The 24770-nt window shown below is 48.2% G+C and overlaps 1 protein-coding gene across 3 annotated transcripts in view; it reads right to left on the reverse strand.

The window, feature by feature from the left end:
* The window catches only part of PLEKHA2 (pleckstrin homology domain containing A2), a 110730-nt gene that overhangs the window by 59424 nt on the left and 26536 nt on the right, over nt 1–24770 (reverse strand). For all 3 annotated transcript variants that reach the window (XM_035138979.2, XM_035138974.2, XM_035138978.2), the window contains exon 2: nt 10199–10362. In XM_035138979.2, coding sequence (XP_034994870.1) covers nt 10199–10339 — 141 coding nt within the window. In that variant the 5' untranslated portion in view covers nt 10340–10362. The remainder of the gene's footprint in view (nt 1–10198; nt 10363–24770) is intronic.

Raw genomic sequence — 24770 nt, forward strand, 5'->3', positions numbered from 1 at the left:
GTTAAAACCTGTCCATTCTGAAGGAAATCAGCCCTGAGTGCTCACTGGAAGGACAGATCGTGAAGCTGAGGCTCCAATACTTTGGCCACCTCATGAGAAGAGAAGACTCCTTGGAAAAGACCCTGGTGTTGGGAAAGATGGAGGGCACTAGGAGAAGGGGACGACAGAGGACGGGATGGTTGGACAGTGTTCTCCAAGCTACGAACATGAGTCTGACCAAACTGCGGGAGGCAGTGGAAGACACAGGTGCCTGGCGTGCTCTGGTCCATGGGGTCACGAAGAGTCGGACACAACTAAACGACTAAACAACAACAACACCCACCAAACTAGCAAAGATGTGCAAAATGAAAAATAAGAACTGTTGGAAATGCACTGTAAAAGAGGGCAATTTTTTCCAGATGTGGTGGTTGAATGTGACAAGGTGAAGACTTTTTGGGATAGTGTGTATAATGAGTTAAAAATATATATTTAGGTACACCTTTTATAAAAAAAATCTGGAGACATTTTTGCTAGGAATGGTTGGAGAGGACATTAAAAAAGAAGATCAGAAATTCTTCCTGTATGCCACAACAGCAGGAAGACTACTCCTCACACAGAGATGGAAACAACAGGATATTCCGACAATTGAAGAATGGCAACAGAAAGTATTGGAATATGCGGAAATAGCAAGGCTAACTGGAAGAATCTGACAGCAGGACGATGAGAAATTCCAAAAAGAATTGTCCAAATTTATAGTATACTTAGAGAAAACTGTACATAAATAAAGACACTCACAGGACTGAAATAAAACTCATAACGTTTATTGTAAACATTTGGTTAGCTCATAAGATGTAATGCTGTAATATAATAAGGAATGTATGTTTAAAGTATAATACAAAAATTTATTAAGGAATTATAGACATTTATAGAATGTATATATAGTAAACAAGCTTAAATAAGAGCAATGTAGAGAAGCCAGAAGAGGCGTGGAAGGAAGTTAATTTGGATAAGGTATAGATTTTAAAGGAAAATAATATTGTTAAGCTGTATTGTGTTTTAAGATATTTGGAAAAAATTAATAAAAATTATTGGGGGGGGGGGAGGAGAAGATGGCTATCCTATCTCCTCTCAGTCTCCACTTTTCCAGACTTAGCATACCCAGCTCCTTCAACCATTCCTTGTAAGGTTTGGTTTCCAGACCCTTGATCATCTTGTTCCCCCTCCTCTGCAAAGCTTGTCAACAACAAATTGTGGTGTCCAGAATTGGACACAGTATTTCAAGTGTAGTCTGACCAATACAGAAAAGAGTGGTATTATGACTTCCCTTGATCTGGATACTATGCAGCCTAGAATAGCATTAGCCTTTTTTGCTGCTGCATCACCCTGTTGACTCATATAGAGCTTGTGGTCCACCAAGACCCCGAGATCCTTTTCACATGTACCTTTTCACAAATCTTATATTTGTGCACCTGGATCTTCCTGCCTTAGTGCAGAACCTGACATTTGTCCCTATTGAAATTATTTTTATTAGCCTGGGCTCAGTTCTCCAATCTGTTAAGGTCATTTTGAATTCTGATTCTGTCTTTTGCAGCATTAGCAACCCCTCCCAGTTTGGTATCATCTGCAAATGTGCTGAGCATCAGACCAAGAGAAGATACCTGGTCAAGCATCACACATGGCTGAACAGAACCCATGAGGACAATCCCATCAACTATTCATAGACAACTGTTCTCGTCTAAATCTTCTGCCCATGTGTGTTATAGCACACTGAGCCCTTGTCCTACTGTTCCTTTTAAAATACTAAGTAGATAGATACTGAATAAAAACTGTGGTAGTTACTTCAAATGGATGAATGCAGAGGAAGGGCTGCAGATCCCACACCAGCTTCTAAACTGACTTTGTTCAGTTCTCAGCTTGCAAAGTCCAGTTGTCCAAGGGGGTTTCCCAGACAAGACTTTTTGTTGTGGCTTCCTTGCAAAGATGCTCAGAGAGTTCAAGGCATGATATGAGTCACAGCAAACCGCTGGGTCAGATTTCCTCTTTGAGCTCATGAGGCTGAGCTTCACAAGAGCTGGTGTGTGTGTGTGTGTGTGTGTGTGTGTGTGTGTGTGTGTGTGTGTGTCTATTTTGATGTTTGGTGGCAGCATCCAGACTTGAGATCCTGTTTGCAGAGTTCTGTCTGGTGTTCTGGAGTGTGAGACAGGAGCTGGGTCTGAGTTACCATAGAAGGTGAGTGCTGTGGCCTTAGGAGAATGGAAAGGAGCAGAGGTGCAAAACATCAATTATGCTGACTGACAGCTCGAACTGAGCCTTTGGGTTGGCCAGTCTTGCTATAAATGTGAGAAGCTTGGCTTTCTCCCCGCCCCCAATCAACAGAGAAACGTCTCCCTGCTGCCCAAGCAACTGCTCTAGCATAGGACCCTCTTTGCAGCTATAGCCATGGACAGCAGGGCTGGCATTAAGCGGTGGGATGGTCAGTCATCTGCTAGGGGCCCCCACTGCAAAAGGGAGCCACCAGGACCTGCTGCAATGAGGACATGCTCATAAAACTAGAACACGTGGACTTCCAGTGAAGCTGAACATTAGACAATTCTGGACAGATACAAGAAAGTCCTTTGCATAGCACATGGTTAAACGATGGAACTTGCTCCCAAAGGATACAGTGAAGGCCATCAACTTGCATGGCTTTAAAAGAGGGTTAGGCAAATTCATGGAGCTGTTTTACAATGCTTCTGAATTCTAGTTGCTGGAAAGCACAGGGGGGAGAGGGATCTTGTGCTCAAATCCTGCTTGTGGATTTTTCACAGGCATCTGCTCAGCCACTTTGAGAACAGGAGGGTAGACGGGATGAGCCATTGGCCAGGTGTAGCAGGCTCTTCCTATACAGTACTCTTAGGTTCTTAACCTCACACTGGAAATTCTCTGAAGCATCACCGAGTCCAAGCCACCTTCTCCACACATGCCCACATAACTGGCAGAACCAGAAGGCGGGGAGACCTGCAGCATCACTCCAATAAGAGCCAAGGTGGTGCCAGCATCACATCTCATGAGCAGCTTAAGCGCCTTTTTTCAGTAATATTTTGCCCACCCCTCATCGTGTGGTCCCAGGGCAGGTTGCAGGACAATAAAAAACCTAAAACAATTTCCATAACTGTCACAGTGGCCGGAGTGGGGTACTTCAGAGTAACGACGCTACGCAGCTCTGCATTTTATTCTTTTATTGGTGCTGCGTATTTACAGTGCTGAAGTCATTGCTATTTACACGGAGTGATGTGGTCAGTCGGTTCCAGAACCTCCGAATGGCTTTTGGCGCGTCTTTCTCCAACACAAAAGCTTTGGCAGACCCATCCTCTTTCCCCTCCTCTTTCTGCGTAATTCCGGAGTTGGGGGGATGGGTCTCCCCCCCTTATTCGCCCCTTCCTGTCCCACCTGGGACCCTGGCTCCTCTACCTTGCCTGAGCCTCGGACACGACTTCCTGCTTCCCCATTGGAATCGGAACTCTCTCTGCTTTCCCCTGTGCTCGGGGATGGGCTTGAACTCAGGAGGGGAGGGACTTCGCGATATCCCCTGTCCCTCACATCCACCCCCCTCCCAAGCTCTCCTTCACCCCTCCCCAGGTCCCCCCCAGGTGTCGGTGACGACTGGAAGCCTAAGAACTCAGTGCCTTCCGAGCCCGTTGGTGTGAACACCTCCCCCCAGTCCTGCGAGCCCCCCCCTTCCGCCTGGGAGGACGGGAATCCCAAAAAGTCCGTGGCGTCAGAGCTGGTAGGGGTAAAAATGTTCTGCCAATCTGCTCCTTCCTCTGACTGGGTGGATCTCGGTGACACCCATACCTCATCCTCTGGTTCCTCAAACTCCGCTTCCCAGCGCCATGGTGAACTGCTCTCCCGTGCTTCCTCCCCCTCCCCCTCCCTTTCCATGTGCCAGGGCTTGGGTCTGTGGGGAAAGAGGGCGTGAAATTCTTCTACCAGGAATTCCTCCTGTATCTGAGTGGCTGGGACCCATTCATTCTGGGACGGTGGAGCATCCTCCCATGCCATGAGGTACTCCAGGCCCCCCACCCCCCTCCTTGAGTCCAGGATGGCCGTGGCCTCATTGAGTTGCTCCCTGCCTTCTCTCTCCCCCCCTCCCTCAGGGGTTTGTTCGCTGCCTCGGAGCCTGCTGCTTTCCCTGTACGGCGACAGCAGCGATCTATGAAACACTGGGTGCACCCTCATGTCCTCTGGCAGTGCCAGCCTGTATGCCACCGGGTTGACCTGTTGCGTGACCGTGAAGGGGCCCAACCTTCTGGGCGCCAGCTTTTTGCACCTCCCTCTGATGGGAAGGCCCTCCGAGGACAACCAAACTTTGTCCCCCACCCTAATGACCTCCCCCGGTCGCCTGTGGCGATCTGCCCCCTTCTTGTACGCTTCCTTGGCTCTCTCCAAGTGTTCTCTGAGCTGCTGGTGCACCGTCTCCAGTTCCTCTGCCCAATCCTCAGCCTGTGGGCCCTCCTCCTCCTCCTCCCCCTCCCTCTCTGGGAAAGATCTGAGGTCGCGCCCGTAATTGGCCTTAAAGGGCGACACCCCTGTGGAGACGTGCACCGCATTGTTGTAGGCAAATTCTGCCAGTGGCAGGCGATCCACCCAGTCCGTTTGCCGCTGGCTGACGTAGCATCTCAGGTACTGCTGCAGAATGGCGTTGACCCTCTCCGCCTGTCCATTGGTCTGCGGGTGTCTAGCCGTCGACAAGCTGACCTCCACCTGCAGGAGGTTCATGAGCCGCCGCCAGAACCTGGAAACAAATTGGCGGCCACGATCCGAAATAACCCTTAAAGGTAATCCATGCAGTCTGAATACGTGATCCACAAACAGTTTGGCTGTCTCTTCTGCAGAGACCGCCCTGGCACACGGTATAAAGTGGCACATTTTGGACATGAGGTCCACCACCACCAACACTGCGGTCTTGCCCCTGGAAGAAGGCAGATCTGTGATGAAGTCCATGGACACCACTTCCCACGGCCTGTGTGGCGTGGCTAAGGGCTCCAGCAATCCCGGTGGCGCTGCTCTGACCACCTTTGCCCGCTGGCAGGTGTCACAGCCCCGTACATAGTCTCGAACATCTTCCCGCACCCCTGGCCACCAGAAGTGTCTCATGACTAGGTGAGCGGTTTTGTCCCTCCCAAAATGACCCGCCGTTGGGTTGTCGTGCATCTGCTTGAGGACCGTACGTCTAAGCTGGGTGGTGGGCAGGTACAGTGCACCCTTGTAGAAAAGCAGCCCCCTGCGTTCTGCAAAGTCTTTTGCCTGCTCCCCCCCCCTCTCAGTTCTCTGAAGATGCGGTTGGCAAATTCATCCGCTGCCGTCAGTGCTGTGAGTTCCGCCTCGCTCACTACTGCTGCTCCGCAGGACCATGCTGACGGGGGGGAAATGTGCCTGGGTGCCGGTGGCGCCTCCTCCTCCATGTACTCTGGCTTGCGGGAGAGGGCATCCGCCCTGACATTCTGCTCTCCCGGGATGTAGTGTATGGAGAAGTTGAAGTTCGAGAAGAACTCTGCCCACCGTATCTGCCGCTGGTTGAGCACCCTGGCAGTTCTCCAGAACTCCAGGTTCTTGTGGTCTGTGCACACCTGGATGGGGTGCTTGGCGCCCACCAGGAAGTGTCTCCAGTGCTGGAACGCAGCGTGGATCGCAAGAAGTTCCCGATCAAACACCGTGTAGTTTCGCTCTGGCTGGGTCAACTTCCTGGAGAAGAAGGCACAGGGTCTCCACTCTCTGTTGGCGTCCAGTTGCAACAAAATGGCGCCCACAGCTTTATCAGAAGCATCTGTCTCCACGCGTAGGGGCGCGTCCTGAACCACGTGGAACAGGTTCTGGTCTGAGGCGAACACCCTCTTGAGGCTTTCGAACGCTGCTTGCGCCTCTGGTGTCCACCTGAACTTCTGCTTGCCTCTCAGGCAGTCAGTGATGGGAGCCGTAACGCGAGAGAAGTTCTTGATGAACTTCCTGTAGAAGTTGGCGAAGCCTAGTAGGCGTTGGGCATCTTTGCGCGTCCTGGGGCTGTGCCAGTCCAGGATGGCCTGCACCTTGTCCTTGTCCATCGCCAGCCCCTTGTCTGACAGCTTGTAGCCCAGGAAGTCCACCTCCTTGGTGTGAAACTTGCACTTCTCCAGCTTCACATACAGGTGGTTCTCCTTCAGGCGCTGCAACACCTCCCTGACATCTTTCACATGCTGCACTGGGTCATCGGAATAGATAAGGATGTCATCCAGGAAGACCAAGCATTTCCTGAAGAGGAGGGACCCCAGGACGTGGTGCATGAAGGCCTGGAAGCATGCTGAGCCCCCTTGCAACCCGAAGGGCATCACCAGATATTCAAAAGAGCCCAGAGGCGTGAACATCGTGGTTTTCCATTCATCGCCTTCCCGGATCCTGATCAAGTTGTACGCCCCCCTCAGGTCTAGCTTGGTGAAAATCTTGCCCCTGCGTGCCGCTGTCAGGAGATCATCCACTCTGGGCATGGGGAAAGCCACTGGCTCTGTCACTGAATTCAGCCGTCTAAAATCCACCACAAGACGGCGCTGTTGCGTGTCTTTCTTGTCCACCCAGAAGACTGGGCTGCCCCCTGCTGCCTTGCTTTCTCTGATGAACCCCCGCTTGAGGTTCTTGTCGATGAAAGCGCGCAGATCCTCCAGTTCCTGGTCTGACATGGCGTACAGCTTGGCTGGGGGTATAGTTGCCCCTGGCACCAGGTTGATCTGGCAGTCAAAAGGCCTGTGTGGGGGTAGGTGGTCGGACTCCGCTTCGCTGAAGACCTCCTGCAGGTCCCAGTACGGCTTGGGTATCGCCTCACCCCCTTTGACGTGCATGGTGGCCACCGTGGCTATCGGAGGCCCCTCCCCTGGTTGGTGCTGCATGCAATGTTCCAGGCAAAAGTCCGATCCAAAAGTGATGCATCTCTGGTGCCAACTGATGGAGGGGTCGTGGCGCGCCAGCCAGCTCATGCCCAAGACGATGGGGGGGTCTGAGATGGTGGTGACGTTGAATGCCAGTGTCTCTGAGTGCCTTCCCACCGTCATTTTCATGGGGGGGGGGGTTTGATGAGTGATGGCCCCTCCCAGCAGCTCTCTGCCGTCAATGGTCGCCACGTGCAGAGGAAAATCCAGCTGCAGAAGCTGGATCTGGTGCTGTTCTGCAAAGGTTCTCGAGAAGAAGTTCGCTGACGCCCCACTGTCAATTAGGGCGAGGACCGTCAGGGGATAGCCATTTGGGAGCGTGAGCGTCACTTCTAGAACCACTCCTGCTCTGGGAGGGGTGGGCTGGCTCTGCTCCTCTCTGTGCGGGTGGGTGGGCTGGGGCTGTTGTCTGCTGACTGTGCCTGGCTGCTGCCCCTTGTCTCCTGCAGCCAGGCTTTCCCGTTTCCCTGCTGTGGTGCTGCGTCAGTGGGGGAGGGCACAACCGTTCCCGCCTTTCCTTGCCACTCCCTGCGATGTGGGCAGTCTCTGATGAGATGCTGGGGGGAGTTGCAGAGAAAGCAATTCCCACCCCTTCCCTCCTTGCGTCTTGGCGCCGCTGGGGTTTGAAAAGCCCCCGCGCGCGCGCTATCAATCTGCATGGGTTCCTGGTCCTGGCTGGCCCCAGGCGTGGCTTGAAAGGGTTGTTGGGGGAGTGGCTTCTCCTGCGACCGTGGGAACCAAGCCCGCTTTGCGCGCGTTGCTTGCTTGTCGCTCCACCGGGATTCCTGTCTCACCCCCACCGCCAGAGCCGCTTTGCTCAGCTGATCCATATTACTGGGCTTTGGACCTCTCGAGAGCTCATCCTTCACCTCCTCATGCAACCCCAAGTAGAACGCCGCTTGCATTGGGGGTGACTCCAGTTCCCACCCCAATCTGTGCACCAGCATGGTGAATTTCGCCCAATACGCGCGAACTGTCATATTTCCTTGGCGTAAATTATGAAGTTCCTCCTTAGTCTGGTCCATATGACTATCGGACGAATACATCGTTTTCAAACCTTCTAGAAATAGTTTGACATTCTTCATGCAAGGATTCTTTGTTGCGATTAACGGTCTTAGCCACTCCCTGGCTGCCCCGGTAAGGTGCTCCACAATAAACGCTACCCTGTGCTCATCATCAGGGAACTCATCGTGGTGCAGCTCAAGAGCATACACAATCTCAGTCTCAAAGCCCTGATATTCCCTCGGGTCTCCATTGAACTTGCTTACTAGGGTCCCGGCTCTCCTTCCTGGCAGCACTTGGACTTGGGGTGCCCCTCACGCCTTGTTTTTCTCTGCATCCAGCTTGTTTTGGAGGTCTACCGCCACCGCCCTTAATTCCTGCTCTCTTTCCTGTAGCGCTCTCACCTGTTCCGCAAGTTGTAGCCGGTCGTCCTGGACCTTCTTAGTCTCTTCTTTAGCTGCCTTCAATTCCCCCTGCGCCTGCAGCGACAGCTGCTGCAGTTCTTGCTGGGCTTTCTCCGCGATCTGCCGCCATCTCTCCGCCTCTGACACGCTCATCCCGGCAACTCCAAAGTAGCCCAAAAAAAGGATTCGGAGGTTGCTGTCACAGTGGCCGGAGTGGGCTACTTCAGAGTAACGACGCTACGCAGCTCTGCATTTTATTCTTTTATTGGTGCTGCGTATTTACAGTGCTGAAGTCATTGCTATTTACACGGAGTGATGTGGTCAGTCGGTTCCAGAACCTCCGAATGGCTTTTGGCGCGTCTTTCTCCAACACAAAAGCTTTGGCAGACCCATCCTCTTTCCCCTCCTCTTTCTGCGTAATTCCGGAGTTGGGGGGATGGGTCTCCCCCCCTTATTCGCCCCTTCCTGTCCCACCTGGGACCCTGGCTCCTCTACCTTGCCTGAGCCTCGGACACGACTTCCTGCTTCCCCATTGGAATCGGAACTCTCTCTGCTTTCCCCTGTGCTCGGGGATGGGCTTGAACTCAGGAGGGGAGGGACTTCGCGATATCCCCTGTCCCTCACAATAACATTAAAATACAACCAAGTTCAGCAGAACCAAGAGGATAGAAGACCACCCATAGGTCATCACGATAGCAGCAGTCGAACAGCCCATGGAAATTACTACCCCACAAAATCCTGGGCAAAAGAAGTAGGTCTTTATCTTGGGTTGTATCTTGGGCCCTTCCCAAGCCTGCTTAGAACTTAGTGGCAGAGGTTACTGAACCAGCCAGATTGGTTCCTTTGTCAAGGCAATGACTGGCTGGCCACATCAGTACAGTGGTGCCTCGCTAGACGAATGCCCTGTAAGACAAATTTTTCGCTTAACGAAGAGATTTTTCGAGCGGAGGTTGCCTCGCTAGACGAATTCTTTTTATGAAAAAATTCATCTACCGAATCGCGGTTTCCCATAGGAATGCATTGAAATTCAATTAATGTGTTCCTATGGGCAAAAAAAAATTTTTTTTTAATGCCTTCCTATGGGATTCGCTAGACGAATTTTCCGTTATACGAATTGACCCGTGGAACGAATTAAATTCATCTCGTGAGGCACCACTGTACTGCTATTTACCACACCCAAAGAGGTTGCCCTGTTGCCATAGAGCAGCCATCCCCAAACTGCGGCCCTCCAGATGTTTTGGCCTACAACTCCCATGATCCCTAGCTAACAGGACCAGTGGTCAGGGATGATGGGAATTGTAGTCCAAAACATCTGGAGGGCCGAAGTTTGGGGATGCCTGCCATAGAGACAAATGGGTGGGCCTTTTCCCACCTCACCTGACAAGATGCCACATCATTATATGGATGGGAAACAACAAGCCAGGGGTTGTGTCTGGGAGAGTTGGGTGCAAGAGTTTGGCCCTATATCCCAGTTCCCAGTGCGCTTCATTCCAAGGAAATGGTGCCTTGGGTATCTCTTTCAGTGCATCTGAAGAAGTGCGCATGCACACGAAAGCTCATACCAAGGACAAACTTAGTTGGTCTCTAAGGTGCTACTGGAAGGAATTTTTTAATTTTGCTTTCATACAATTAACATTGAGTCCAGTGATACAGAAGTAGCACCTCAACATCCATCTCAGCTGGTTGACCAAATGGGGCACTGAGACACTGGAATGTGCTTCTTCTTCTTCTTCTTCTTTTTATCACATGATTTCTATATACAGTAAATCTAACAGGACTGGGGGAGGGGGGAACTCTACAAAGGACCGGAAGAATGTCACAGAAGGGCTGCTGCTTTCAGGTGGGCCACTGGTGTCTACTTCTGAGTACAGGCTTTACCTGGGGATTGTCCATGTACCACAGAAGGCTATTGGCTTGGGTATCCAGGATGAAATATCTTCGCAGGAACTTCCCACAGGACTCATTGTCCTCAATGTCCAGGAACCCACAGATTCGGTTCTGACGATCCACATAAGGCATTCCGGGCTCCTTCTAGCATCACCCTGTGAAGCACAGATACACAGAGATGTGAACCAGGCCTTTTGCAAGCATAGGTGCCCTGTAAAATGCCCCCCCTTCCTTATTCTTGCTACAGAGGTCTCTACATCTCATGACTCAGTCGAGTGACAAAACCTGCCCATGCTGGTCAGTGCTGCTGCCATGCAGTCTGTGTGTACCAAGAGTGACATCATTCTTTGACTGGCCAGAAGAGGCCCCACTTAAGTGTCCACTATTCAAATGTATAATCCAGAAGCCACAAAGGACAGGGCCTGTTTAGTGGTGGCCTGTGGAATTTCCTTAAGTGGGATGTGCTGTTTCTAAAATGACCATAAAGCAGAGGTGTTCAACTTTTTTGAGTCCCTGGCTCCCTTGACCAACTACATTCTTTCCGCATCACCCCTGTGGGGCTCAGGAGCCCAGTTATGTCCCCCCTTGCCTGCAGAGCTGGCAGCCTCTCACCCTTTTTTGAACACCCTCCCTTGCGGAATGTTCCCTCATCCTCCTCTCCTCTCCCCTCTCCTTGGGACTCCTCTGGGCAGCTGCAGCTGCTACCACTGGTCTCTGAGCTGTCCCCCCCCACCCCAAGGAGAGCTGCCTCCCAGAGGCACCATTCACCTGCAGAGCTTATAGCCAGGGGTGCTGCAATAAACAGCTGTGCAAGCCTTTGGGAGGGAGATGTGAGAGGACATCAGAGGAGGGAGGGAGGGAGGGAGGGAAAGAAAGAAAGAAAGAAAGAAAGAGGGACAGAGGCCAGTGTTGCCCATGGCACCTCTGACCATCATTCAAGGCACCTCAGGCCTTAAAGGACTGGCTATTCCAACCTGCTGAAATGAGTTTGCTTATGACTTCCGCTTGGATCGCCGTAGAAGATGGCTGAAAATACCATCTCTCCGGTTCCCACGGGGTAATTTACAAGGCTGTAAAGGGGAGTATGCAGCCTCCCAAAGTCTTCCCGGGGTACGGGAAGATGCAGTCTCATCCGCAGATGCCCACTACCAGCTTCGACTTCAGAAGGAAGGAGAGGTTGGGGGCACTGGATGGAAAGCCCCCATGGGAGTCTAGATCCCCCGGATGCTGATTCTACAAACGAATACAGGCTCCATACAAGAGAAAGATTGGATATAAGTCGTGGGCATGCTTCAAACAAGGAAAGAAGATTTATTCTGCTAAGCTCAGCCACTGAGAAAACAAAAGATAACAGGGGAATGTAACCAGCAAAGAAATGGTATGTGACGGAGCTGAAGGAGGGAGCGAGAACTTTATAATTCTGATTTATTATGCTTTACAATTCACTTAACAAAACTCCCTCCTGAAGAACCGTAAACAACATTTATAAAGCAAGCGAGATCTTTATTGAATTAATATGGTTTCTTAAATATAAAAACTGTGTGAATTTAAAATATAAATAATCAAAGTATGTATTCTTGGATTCGCTTGGAATGTGGTTAAAGATTCCTTAAAATATGGACATCAAAGAGAAGCAATCTCATTAGCGGCTGGAAACTTGTCAAGAAACTTCTGAGTTATGACGCAGCTATAATTTAGATTCCGCCATATTGGAGATAAAGCTGGCTACGATATTAGTCAAAGGGGGAGAGAGCCATAAATAAGACATTAGATGTGTGTTTATAGTTCTGATCTGGCAAATCTCCCCTGAAAAGGCTATATTGAGTAGCGATCTGGAACGATCTGGAGAAATCATCACAGAGGCTTAAAGATTTAAAGACTGCTCGAAGATGGCTGCTGCTGCTGGCTGTAAGAAGGATCATTGGATTTCTGGACGGACTTGGCAAGATACCAGCATGAGAGGAGACAGTGCTAATTTACAGAGGAATCATAGGCATAAATTTACACAGAAACATACGGTTTGGTCAAAATTCCTTGCTCGAAAAAGGGGCTTGAAAGAAAATAGAAGGATTTTAATAGACTATTGGATAAGATCGGGACTTTATTGATTAGAAAGCAGTGACTATAAGAAGACTAGGCTTTCTGAGTCTAGTCAGAATGGGAAGTCAAATTTAAATTTGTATAATTTGGCAGAAGATTTGGATTGTTTAAATGATATTTGTATAATTTGAAAATGGATTAGATATTTAAATTGGAAAATCATAATAAAAATGTTTATCAAAAAAAGAAAGAAATGAGTTGCTTATATATGATTTTAACTGCTGCTGATTCATTTGGAAATGCCTTCTCACTAAGAATTGCATAGCAGGTGAAAGGATTTGTCATTGTGTGCAGCAGTTCAAGATGTAGCATCTGAAGGATGGCACATTTTGGCTGTGTAACAGAATTTGCTGCCAAGAAGTGTGGTGGAGTCTCCTTCTTTAGAGGTCTTTAAGCAGAGGCTTGACAGCCATATGTCAAGAATGCTTTGATGGTGTTCCTGCTTGGCAGGGGGTTGGACTGGATGGCCCTTGTGGTCTCTTCCAACTCTATGATTCTATGATTCTATTCTCCGAACATTTAATAGCTTGTTTACAAAGCTATTGTACTACCAACCTTACTACCGTATATGCTTGTGAAACATGGACCACTTATAAACGCCATCTCCAACTCCTTGAAAGATTCCATCAACGGTGGCTCCGAAAAATTTTACACATCACTTGGGAAGACAGGCGAACTAATATCAGTGTATTGGAAGAAGCAAAGATCACCAGTGTTGAAGCAATGTTTCTTCAACATCAACTTCATTGGACTGGTCATGTTGTGCGGATGCCTGATGATCGTCTTCCAAAGCAACTACTCTATTCCGAACTTAAAAATGGAAAGCGTAATGCTGGTGGTCAACAAAAGAGGTTTGAAGACTGTCTCAAGGCAAACCTTAAAAAATGTAAAATAAAAAAAATTCCTTCAGTAGCACCTTAAAGACCAACTAAGTTTTTATTTTGGTATGAGCTTTCGTGTGCATGCACACTTCTTCAGATACAGTGAAATGGAAGTTTCCAGGCACTTATGTAGAGAAGGGGTGGGGAGGGGTGGGGATGGGGAGGGGGGATCACTCAGAAGGGTGGTGGAAATGGGTGATTGACTGACTGATAGCTGTTGATGACCGGAAACGACTGCAAATGGTTTTGCATGAAAAAGCAAGGGTTGAGATGGCTGAAGATCGCTTATCATGTATAATGAGATAAGAATCCGATATCTCTGTTCAAACCAGGTCCCTCCATGGTTTTGAGCTTGGTGATAAGTTGCAATTCAGCACCTTTTTTTAAAAAAAATTTTTTACTTCGATCCAGACCAACACGGAACCATGCATACCTTCTGTGAATTTCAAAGAAGGACTTCCCAATGGATTGTGTCTCATGTTTATTAGTGTGAGGGATGATGCTTGGTTTTTCTGCTTCCAGCCCCGAAACATCTTGGGTCAGTCTATAAGCTCACTTAGATCATCTAGGGAAATTCAATTCATGGCAAGGCTTTAGTCTCTCAGTCACGCCGATCTTTCAATTGGCAAGCCCAAGGGGCTCAGTGGTTTACCCCACAGCGCCACCCGTGTGTCCCCCCCCCCCGAATTCAAATCTGCATAACGGGGTGAGGTCCCGTTGATCGGTCCCAGCTCCTGCCAACCTAGCAGTTCGAAAGCACACTAGTGCAAGTAGATCAATAGGTACCACTGTGGCGGGAAGGTAAATGGCATTTTTGTGCCCTAGGTGTTTCGATGCGCCAGAAGCAGTTTAATCATGCTGGCCACATGACCCAGAAAGCTGTCTGCAGACAAACACCGGCTCCCTCAGACTGAAGCAAGATGAGCTTTTAACTGGACTTAACTGTCCAAGGGTTCTTGACCTTTACCCTAGTCTCTCAGCCACACCAATGCTATGAAAAGTCTCATATTCTTATTCACCACAGATGATGAGGTAGGTAGATATTCACAAACCCGACTTATTTCCATGTCCATCAAGCAGACCCTAGGCCTAGTGACATGGGCTTCTTCCAACTATACTAGAAAAAGAGGAATAGTCCATGCGTCCACCATGAGTGCTCTCCCTGCTTAGCTTTCAGCCCCTGTCCCAACCTAAGGCAGCGTCTTCCTCTCTGATTTCCTTCCTCACTCACTGCGATTGGAGGGCAAGTCCCAAAGCAAAGTCACAAAGAATCCCCCTGCTAAAGGGAAACTCTGAAAAGCTTATTATGAAACCACCACAAAGTCCAGGGCAACTGTGAATTTGTCACGTTTGCTTTCCCAAACAATGCGACAGATGGAATCTCTACCCTGGTGAGGCAGTTTTCAAATTCTCTGGCCAAACTCCCCAGTGTGGTTCCTATGGACCTTCATGGGCTGACAGAGGATTGTGGGAGCATATTATTGAGCACCCATGAGAATTCCCTCCCCTTCTGCCAGGGCCAGCTGCACCACCAGGTAGAGGAAGATGGCTGCCTCAGGTGCTGCTTCTTCCTCCGCAAAAAGGACAGAGGACACAGCTTGTGCCCCATCCTCAGAGCCAGCCAGTCGGCCCATAACTGCCTAACGGAATTGTTAGAGTGAAAGGGGTTTTTACTGTTATTATCACTCCTTATGGCTTCTGGCTAACCACCCCGAATTACATTTTCCAGGGTTGAGATTATAAACATTAGAGCAGCCTTTTCATGTACTTATGCTCCAATCTTAAGGACAATTGCGAAGACGTTTTGGATGAAGGAGTTGTACCTCCTTGCAGGATCTGGATACGACGTCAAAAAAGTGCTAGCGCTTTGATTAAGCTACAAAGGCGAGGAATGAGATCGGCTTTACCATCTATATACCTCTCAAATCTTCACACACTTGACAATAAAATGGATGATCTGCACCTTATTAATCAAGAAAACTCAAGGAAACTCCGATATGCTCAAGAGGAGGGTTCGAGGAAAGGAGACAGAAATTTGTACAACCAAGCTAGGAGCGCACTGACGAAGCAAAACGAACCTATGATTCGGACTCAATTCTCAAACATGTCTTGGCTACTCTTTGGAAGAATTTACAGAACATTTCTGAATATAAGAGAACATCTTCTTTTACTGAATATAAGAGAACATATTCTTCTGCTCCGGGGAGTCAAAAATTGGCAAACGACCTGAATCAGTTTTATAGCAAAGTCAAGCATTATCAACTAGAGCAATTCACTCGGTGCCAGAGGCACCAACAACCACCTCAACCTGTTCTGAAGTCACTACAGGGACAGAAGGCAAAAGCTCCAGGCGCAGTCGGAGGGGCTCCTCTTTGCTTGAAATAGTGTTCTGCACACTCCGATCCTCACACAGATATTTAACAGATCTTTTGTATAAAGTACATTTACATTGTAAAATTAGCCAAAGCAAATTCCAAGTACTGTATGTAAGTACTTGGCGAATAAATTACTATTCTATTCTATTCTATTCTAAAGTGGGGAGAGCACCTGCACCGGGCAGCAGAAGTGCAAGAGAGGGAGACATTCTGGCACGGGAAGAAGAGAAGAAGAAGAAGAGTTTGGACTTGATATCCCGCCTTTCACTCCCCTTAAGGAGTCTCAAAGCAGCTAACATTCTCCTTTCCCTTCCTCCCCCACAACAAACACTCTGTGAGGTGAGTGGGGCTGAGAGACTTCAGAGAAGTGTGACTAGCCTAAGGTCACCCAGCAGCTGCATGTGGAGGAGCGGAGATGCGAACCTGGTTGCCCAGATTACGAGTCCACTGCTCTTAACCACTACACCATGCTGGCATTGCGACCCATCTTAGCTGCCTCTGCGAAGCCCACTAGCAAGCCGTGAGGAGCATGGCTCTCTCCCGCTCCTGTGCCCAGTGACTGGCATTCAGAGGCTTACCATGTCTGATACAGGAGGTCATATACAAGCATCATGACTAGCAGCTATTGGCAGCCTTGCCCTCCATTAATTCGTCTAACCCCCTTTCAAAGTCCAAGTCCAAGCCGGTGGCCGTCACCATTTCCTGAGGGACATAGGCACTGGGGGAGGGGGCTGGGTGCCCCAGGCCCCACAACTTTCCCCATGAAGGGGCCAGGCCCCCACATTTTTCCCCGCTGGGGCTGCGTGTGCTGATGTCAGATGCACATGTGCAAACGGTCCTTGGGCCAAGCTGGTGGGCCTGCTGAGGGAGGGGACTGCATGCTTTCATTATGCACTATATGAGAGAGAGAAAGAGCTTATTCATATCCACTTTCTCCATCCCAGCTATATACATTTTCACATCTCTATTATCTCTCTCTCACTCCCCTACATGCCTTCCACCCCCCACACACAAAAAAACCCCAAACTAAACAAAAACTAAAAACCTGACCCAACTACACTATCCAGTAAAATAAACATCAGCAGAAAAAAGACAACATTGACTATAGAACAGGGTTGAGTAGAAGGTAAGTTTCTATCCTCATTACACTTCCCCACCTGCAATATTTTTTTTTAAAAAATTATATTTATTGTCATTTTCAACTTAAAATTTCCATTCATATCATTATCTCCATATAACCATATAACCAATCATCAAAAAAAAGAAAAAGTCCAAAAAAGACAGAAAAAAGAAAAAAGCAAAAATAACTAAGAAAAAAAAACAGACAAAAAGCAAAAACAAAAGGAAAAAAGAAAATAATACCAATCTATTATTCATCACATTATCATAACATTGACTTCCCCGCTCCTCCCTTCCCGAGCCTAAATATAACCCCTATTTAGCAATTTTCTAATTAAATTGAAATCTCTCCAATAATTCACCAAAAAATATTCTAACATATACAATTTAGCATTCTAACATATACAATTCTTTAAACCGCATTACCAATTTAATTAAGCCTCTAATTACACCCTTTAGCCTCTTAAATTTTCACTAAAATTATTCTAACTTATCAAAACAATTATTCTTTCCCTCCAATTACGATTTTAAAAACCTAAAAACCTCCACCGGATGACTTTCCCCTAGATATCCCAATCAGCTCATGTGTTCAGTCCAAATCCAAACCATTTAATCCATCCCTTTGTTTACAATTCCTCTCAACCCACTCCATCTCTCACCCACTTCAGCCCAGCTTCTTCGCTCCACCAACCCCTCTGCCATCCCCAGTCCAGTTGTTCCTTTTTCTTAGCCTCCCAATTAGCATGTTCTTCACCTGGTTCTTGCCTCCCCTCTCTCACTAAGGAGGTTTGAACCAAGGCCTTCACTTCGGTCTTTGGCACAGCTTGATTATTTTTTCCAGGAACCTGCTCTCCCTCTCTCACTGGGAGACACAGGTCCTGGGAGTCTCTATCGGATACAGTTCTATTGTTGTAACTCATGTCCCGTGCAGCCTCTCCCACCGGCTGCACTTCGTTCGAAGTCTGTAACTCCTCTCGGTCTTCTTGTCTTGAAAAATTGAAGTTTTTATTTTCTAAAGTTTCAGTCTGTGCGTCAGTGCTGTCAGCGGAGAGGGGTTGGCGTAGGTTTTCAATGCATAACTTTGTCAGTCTCGTATATTCTTTAACTCCCTGCATCACCTCTTGCACTTTTTCCCACACAGTTTGCATCTCTTTCTCACACAACATGTCTGGTTATTTTGACTATCTCCGTCCTTTGTCTTCTCAAATTACAATATGGCGCATAGGCTGTTGTGCCCGAGAGTAGGTCCTTTTTTGGCTGGCCAGTACATCCAGGCTTCTGTCACCCCGCTACCGGAGAGTTTGTTCTTATTTGTATCCAAAATTTGCGGAGATCCAAATTAAATATCACTCACCTCCCCTTGGCTCCGCTACCACCGGGGAGGGGTTCAAATTGCTTTTTAGCAAAGTCCATAGTCCCGTTCCAGCGTTATGGCTGCAGGCTCTGCAATTGCTTGATGGTACCTCGGTAGGGGGGGGGGGAACGACCTCCGTTTTCTTTTAAATTCCCCTCCTGTGTCCCAATTCCGTCCAAATTTGTAAAATTTCTTTACTTACAAGTCCAAATTTCTTTCTTTGGAGGTATCTAGCGTGCGTTGTCGCCGGCACGGAGCTTACCACCTCAGAGGTAGCGAAAAGACCCAAGGCTCCGTCCCGCTCTGCCTGCGCACGTCATCCCCCAAAAAGGGGGTTGTCGGGCGGCGAACGGGGCTCAAAGGAGCTCAGCTGGGTACCCACGTCCCCGAAAAGCCAAATTCGGGGGTTCTCCGGGTGGCCGCTTCGCCCGAGCGGCTCTACCCCCCCCTGAGGCGCCGGGAACCTCGGAGCCCGAAAATTCCCCTCCGGCTTCCAATGGCGCCAGACCGGAAGTCCCCCCCACCTGCAATATTTGGTTGGGAGAACTCTGATCTTGAGACAGACAACAACAACAACAACAACAACAACAACAACAACAACAACAACAACAACAACAACATGTGTCTAGCTTAGAACCTAAGACTATAAGAAGAGTCTGAGGGTCAAGCCAAAGGCCCATCTAGTCCAACATCCTGTTCTTTCAGGGGTCAATCAGATGCCCATGGGAAGCCCGGAAGCAGGACTTGAGCACAGCAGCACTTTCCCCACTTGTATTTCTTTGAAACTCACATTCAGAGGCCTACCATCTCCAACAGAAGAGGTAATACATAGCCATTGTGGCTGGAAGTCATTGACATCTTTCTCCTCTGTGAATTCGTCTAATCCTCTTTTCATAGAATCATAGAGTTGGAAGAGACCACAAGGGCCATCCAGTCCAACCCCCTGCCAAGCAGGAAACACCATCAAAGCATTCCTGACATATGCCTGCCAAGCCTCTGCTTAAAGACCTCCAAAGAAGGAGACTCCACCACACTCCTTGGTAGCAAATTCCACTGCCGAACAGTTCTTACTGTCAGGAAGTTCTTCCTAATGTTTAGGTGGAATCTTCTTTCTTGTAGTTTGAATCCATTGCTCCGTGTCCGCTTCTCTGGAGCAGCAGAAAACAATATTTCTCCCTCCTCTATATGACATCCTTTTATATATTTGAACATGGCTATCATATCACCCCTTAACCTTCTCTTCTCCAGGCTAAACATACCCAGCTCCCTAAGCCATTCCTCATAAGGCATCGTTTCCAGGTCTTTGACCATTTTGGTTGCCCTCTTCTGGACACGTTCCAGCTTGTCAGTATCCTTCTTGAACTGTGGTGCCTAGAACTGGACACAGTACTATTACTTCCCTAGATCTAGATGCTATACTCCTATTGATGCAGCCCGGAATTGCATTGGCTTTTTTAGCTGCTGCATCACACTGCTGACTCATGTCAAGTTTGTGGTCTACCAAGACTCCTAGATCCTTTTCACATGTACTGCTCTCAAGCCAGGTGTCACCCATCCTGTATTCATGCCTTTCATCTTTTTTGCCCAAGTGTAGTACTTTACATTTCTCCTTGTTAAAATTCATCTTGTTTGCTTTGGCCCAGTTGTCTAATCTGTTAAGGTCATTATGAAGTGTGATTCTGTCCTCTGGCGTATTAGCCCCCCCTCCCAATTTGGTGTCATCTGCAAACTTGCTCAGGATGCCCTCAAGCCCAGAATGCCCTCAAGCCTTTTAAAGCCATCATAGTTGTTGGCTGTCACTGCCTCTTGTGGGAGCGTCCTGACTGGTGTCTCCTCCAAGCTGGCAAGATCCCTTCTCACTTAGCAATGCTAATATTTATAAGGGACTTTGACCAAGAGCAGCTGCCATACAGCCAGAATCGCAATTGGGGTATCCCAAGGGCATTTGCAACCATGGGGACAGAATGGTTGCTTAAACAGAAAAGAAAACTGATACCCTCCATTTTTTGAAGGCAGAACTAAAAATCTATAAATAAAAAGGTTTTCTTTTTTTAAAAAAGTGTTGATATGATAAACATGCACAAGAAAGGAAGGATGTGGCCACCCTCTGATAGACACAACCAGCAAGAGTTAACATTACTGCCTATGCCCCTGAGGGGCACAAGATTCTTCTCAGTTTCACATGCAACAGCGAGAGGACAAAAGGTGACAGGAGCAACGCAGGGTAGCTCTGGCCAGGGCCCTACAACTGGCAAAGCAGCCACTGCCCCAACAGTGTCCCCACCCCCTTCCCAGAAATCACTTTTCCAGGGAGCATCCTGAAAGTTCACCCGCACAAGATCTTACAGGTGACAGAAGAACACCTGATACTGGGGATAACATTGTACCTAGATGCACAGGAAACTGAGGTGGTGCTCCAGAAACCTGCTAAAGGGCAAGAAACAACCAGAAGGAAGCAGCTGGAGGGAACAACTTGCGGGTTCGGTTGTCTGTACACAAATGCACAGAGTATGGGAAACAAGCAAGACGAATTGAAGCTTTTAATAAAAGATGGCAAATATGACCTGGTAGGCATTACTGAAACCTGGTGGAACCGGAATGTAGGGATTGGAACCTGTTCAAAAGGAATAGACAAAACAGGGAGGGAGGAGAACTAGCAATATATGTAAAGAATGTGTACACTTGGGAAGAGATCCATGATCTGGAACATGGAAAGCAGATTGAGAGTATATGGGTAAAAATTTGGAAACCAAATCTCAAAATATTGAAAAAGTGACTGAAGAATTGAAGGAAGAACAAGAGGTAATAAAGCAAAACATGAGAGGACTATCTGGCAGGCAGGACCAATTTGAGGACCAGCTAGCCCTTTTAGAAATGAGACAAAAATCTAATGTTCTCCAAATGAGATGTCTCCCAGAAAATGAGGGGTATCAGGACTTAATGATGTATATAGCTACCGTGTTTCCCCCTTTTTAAGACGTAGCCATAATATAAGACAGCAGGATTTCTAAGCAGTTGCGCATATAAGCCATAACCCGAAAATAAGACATAGTGATAGACCCTTCCCCCCTCCCGCCAGCCAACTCCCCCCCATAAAAATCTCTCCCCATTTTACTGTCACTCCAAAGACACGTATTTCTTTTAAAAGCTTGTAAAAATGCACCGTAGAGCCGTTGCTGCAGCCTTGTGATTTCCCCTCCCGTTTCTGTAAGCATTTTTTAAAATACCTGTAAAAGGATTCCAAAATATTTTTTTTAGCTGGGCTGTGTGAGCTCTACTTGGTGAAGAGGAGAAAAGTGGCATTTGCGGTGGGGAGAAGATGAAAGCACGAGGGAAAAAAGAGGGGCGATTGAAGACTCTGCCTTCCCCTTTAGGGAGAGACTCTGTGTGCACGTCTCTCTCTCTCTCTCCCCCCCCCCCGCGTCTCTCTCTCTCTCTCTCTCTCTCTCTCTCTCTCTCTCTCTCACACACACACACACACACACACAGCCCACCTCTCGCTTCCCCCCACCTTTCCCCCTTTTAATAGCCTTTTAAAAAGTGAGGATTCTTTTTTCTTTCTATTGCTTGTCTGTAGAGCTTCCCCTTTAAGGATTTGTACCGGTACCGGGATCGCTGCCGGTGGCGCAGTCCTTGCCTTGGGGATTAAGGACTTTCCCCTTCTCGCTGTTTAGGAGCTGCTAAACACTGCCCTACACCCTACACAAAAGTTAACATTTTGTGGGTAAGAGAAACACGGATGGGTTGTTAGGACCAGCAGATTATCTCACCCCGCTTTCCTGCTGGCTCAATTGCTACTTAATTGCTACCATTTACCATCTTAATTGCTGCTCAGCTGGCTTCTTTGTTTTCTACAGTATCTCAGCCGGTAGCCTCTTTGCTATCAGTGCTACAAAGTGCTACATTGTTGGAACTTTCGCTCTTAAGTCTTGGGCAGTTGGCTGGCTGGTAGAGATCCTTATTTGCTTTAGTATAGGCTACTGCTACGACTGCATCACACAGATAGATTCCATTATACTGTACTGGTTTAAATTTAAGAAGCTCCAGTGTAGCAGATTGCTATTAAGTGAGTCCCCACCTGGGAGGAGAGAGAGAGAGAGAGAGCAGCCCTTCGGAGGAGCTCCCTCCCTCCCTCCCTCACGAACATCCCAGGGCCGGGGAGAGAGGGCTGGGCCAGCGATGCACACACCTCCCTTCCCTCAGACTCCCTCTCATGGAGCTTGGTGGTGGCTGTTGCCCGTCATTTTCTTTCAGTCAAGAGTCCTGCCCCGCAGGGAGACAGGGAGCAAGAGGGGCACTGCTCCTGATGTAATAAAAATACCGGTAAGACATTCCCTGAAAATAAGCCACCCAGTGTTTTTTTGAGGAAAAAAAGTTATAAGACGGTGTCTTAAAATGTGGGGAAGACGGTAAGACATTTGCTGAGTGGCTGGAGGAGGATCAGGCATATGTGGAAGGAACTATACAGAGCTTCGAACAGGTGCAGTCAAAGTCAGCTAAAGCTAGAAAGCAACCTGGAGACAGTTTGGTAGCATTTGTTTTTTAAAAAATTAAGGACGCTATTGTCCCCAAAAAATTATGAATACAGACTCCAGGTGGACGGTAACCTGGTTGCCATGTTTAAAGAGATCCCTTCCAGATTGCTTCAAAAACGCCAGAAATTCCAAATTCAGATGGGAATTCCCAGAGCGAATCTCCTTCACATACAAAATAAGAACTACAGATTGGCAAATGAAGATCAAGCATGGGAATTCTGGTGAAAATATGGTAAAGATTTTGACTTTGACAATCCATATAATGTACCAGAACCACTGGGAGCAGGAGGTGGAGCAGGGGAAGGACCAATAGTAGGAGCAACAGGAGGAGTGATAGATAAATTAAATAATCAAGACAAACAATAATAATAATAATAATAATAATAATAATAATAATAATGGGCGGCTTCCAACAGAAATATTAGAATACACTAATTTCTTAAAGATTAAAAGCTTCCCTAAACAGGGCTGCCTTCAGATGTCCTCTAAAAGTCTGGTAGTGGTTTTTCTCTTTGACCTCTGGTGGGAGGGCGTTCCACAGGGCAGGTGCCACTACTGAGAAGTCCCTCTGCCTGGTTCCCTGTAACTTGGCTTCTCGCAGTGAGGGAACCGCTAGAAGGCCCTCAGCACTGGACCTCAGTGTCCAGGCAGAGCTATGGAGGTGGAGACGCTCCTTCAGGTATACTGGACTGAGGCCGTTTAGGGCTTTAAAGGTCAGCACCAACACTTTGAATTGTGCTCGGAAACGTACTGGGAGCCAATGCAGGTCTTTCAAGACTGGTGTTATGTGGTCTCGGCGGCTGCTCCCAGTCACCAGTCTAGCTGCCGCATTCTGGATTAATTGTAGTTTCCGGGTCACCTTCAAAGGTAGCCCCACATAGAGCGCATTGCAGTAGTCCAAGCGAGAGATAACTAGAGCATGCACCACTCTGGCGAGACAGTCCACAGGCAGGTAGGGTTTCAGCCTGCACACCAGATGAAGCTGGTAGACAGCTGCCCTGGATACAGAGTTGACCTGCGCCTCCATGGACAACTGTGAGTCCAAAATGACTCCCAGGCTGCGCACCTGGTCCTTCAGGGGCACAGTTACCCCATTCAGGACCAGGGAGTCCTCCACACCCGCCCGCCCCTTATCCCCCAAGAACAGTACTTCTCTCTTGTCAGGATTCAACCTCAATCTGTTAACCGCCATCCAACCTCCAACTGCCTCCAGACACTCACACAGGACCTTCACTGCCTTCACTGGTTCTGATTTGAAAGAGAGGTAGAGCTGGGTATCATCTGCATATTGATGGACACCCAGCCCAAACCCCCTGATGATCTCTCCCAACGGCTTCATATAGATATTAAAAAGCATGGGGGAGAGGACGGGACCCTGAGGCACCCCACAAGTGAGAGCCCAGGGTTCTGAACACTCATCCCCCAACACCACTTTCTGGACACGGCCCAGGAGAAAGCATGGGAACCACTGTATAATAGTGCCCTCAGCTCCAAGCTCCTCTAGACAGTCCAGAAGGGTGTTATGGTTGATTGTATCAAAGGCCGCTGAGAGATCCAGCAGAACTAGGAAACAGCTCTCACCTTTGTCCCTAGCCTGCCGGAGATCATCAACCAGCGCGACCAAGGCAGTTTCAGTCCCATGATGAGGCCTGAATAACCAGATGCACAAATATAGGATGAGGGACACCTGGCTTACATGTGGAAAGGATCTAGGGGTCTTGGTGAACCACAAGCTTCACATGAGTCAACCGTGTGATGCAGCTGCAAAAAAAGCTAATGCAATTCTTGGCTGCATCAACAGAAGTCTAGTATTCAGATTAAGGGAAGTCATAGTCCCACTCTATTCTGCCTTGGACAGACCACATGAGAGGTGGTGGATTCTCCTTCCTTGGAAGCTTTTAGGCAGAGGTTGGATGGCTATCTGTTACAGATGCTTTAGCTGTGATTCCTGCATTGCAGGGAGTTGGGCTAGATGGCACTTGAGTCCCTTCCAATTCTCCAATTCTATCATTCTATGTACCTAAGGCCCTCCAGATGTTGCTAGACTATAACTCCCACCATCCCTACACACTGGCCATGCTAATGATGTCATTTATTTATTTCCATCAACCAACTATTGCATATTTCAGTAAAGATTTTGTTAAATCATCATCATCATCATGACCCAGGTGGCGCTGTGGGCTAAACCACTGAGCCTAG

This window comes from Zootoca vivipara, chromosome 15, assembly GCF_963506605.1.
Source record: "Zootoca vivipara chromosome 15, rZooViv1.1, whole genome shotgun sequence".
Taxonomy (NCBI): Eukaryota; Metazoa; Chordata; class Lepidosauria; order Squamata; family Lacertidae; genus Zootoca; species Zootoca vivipara.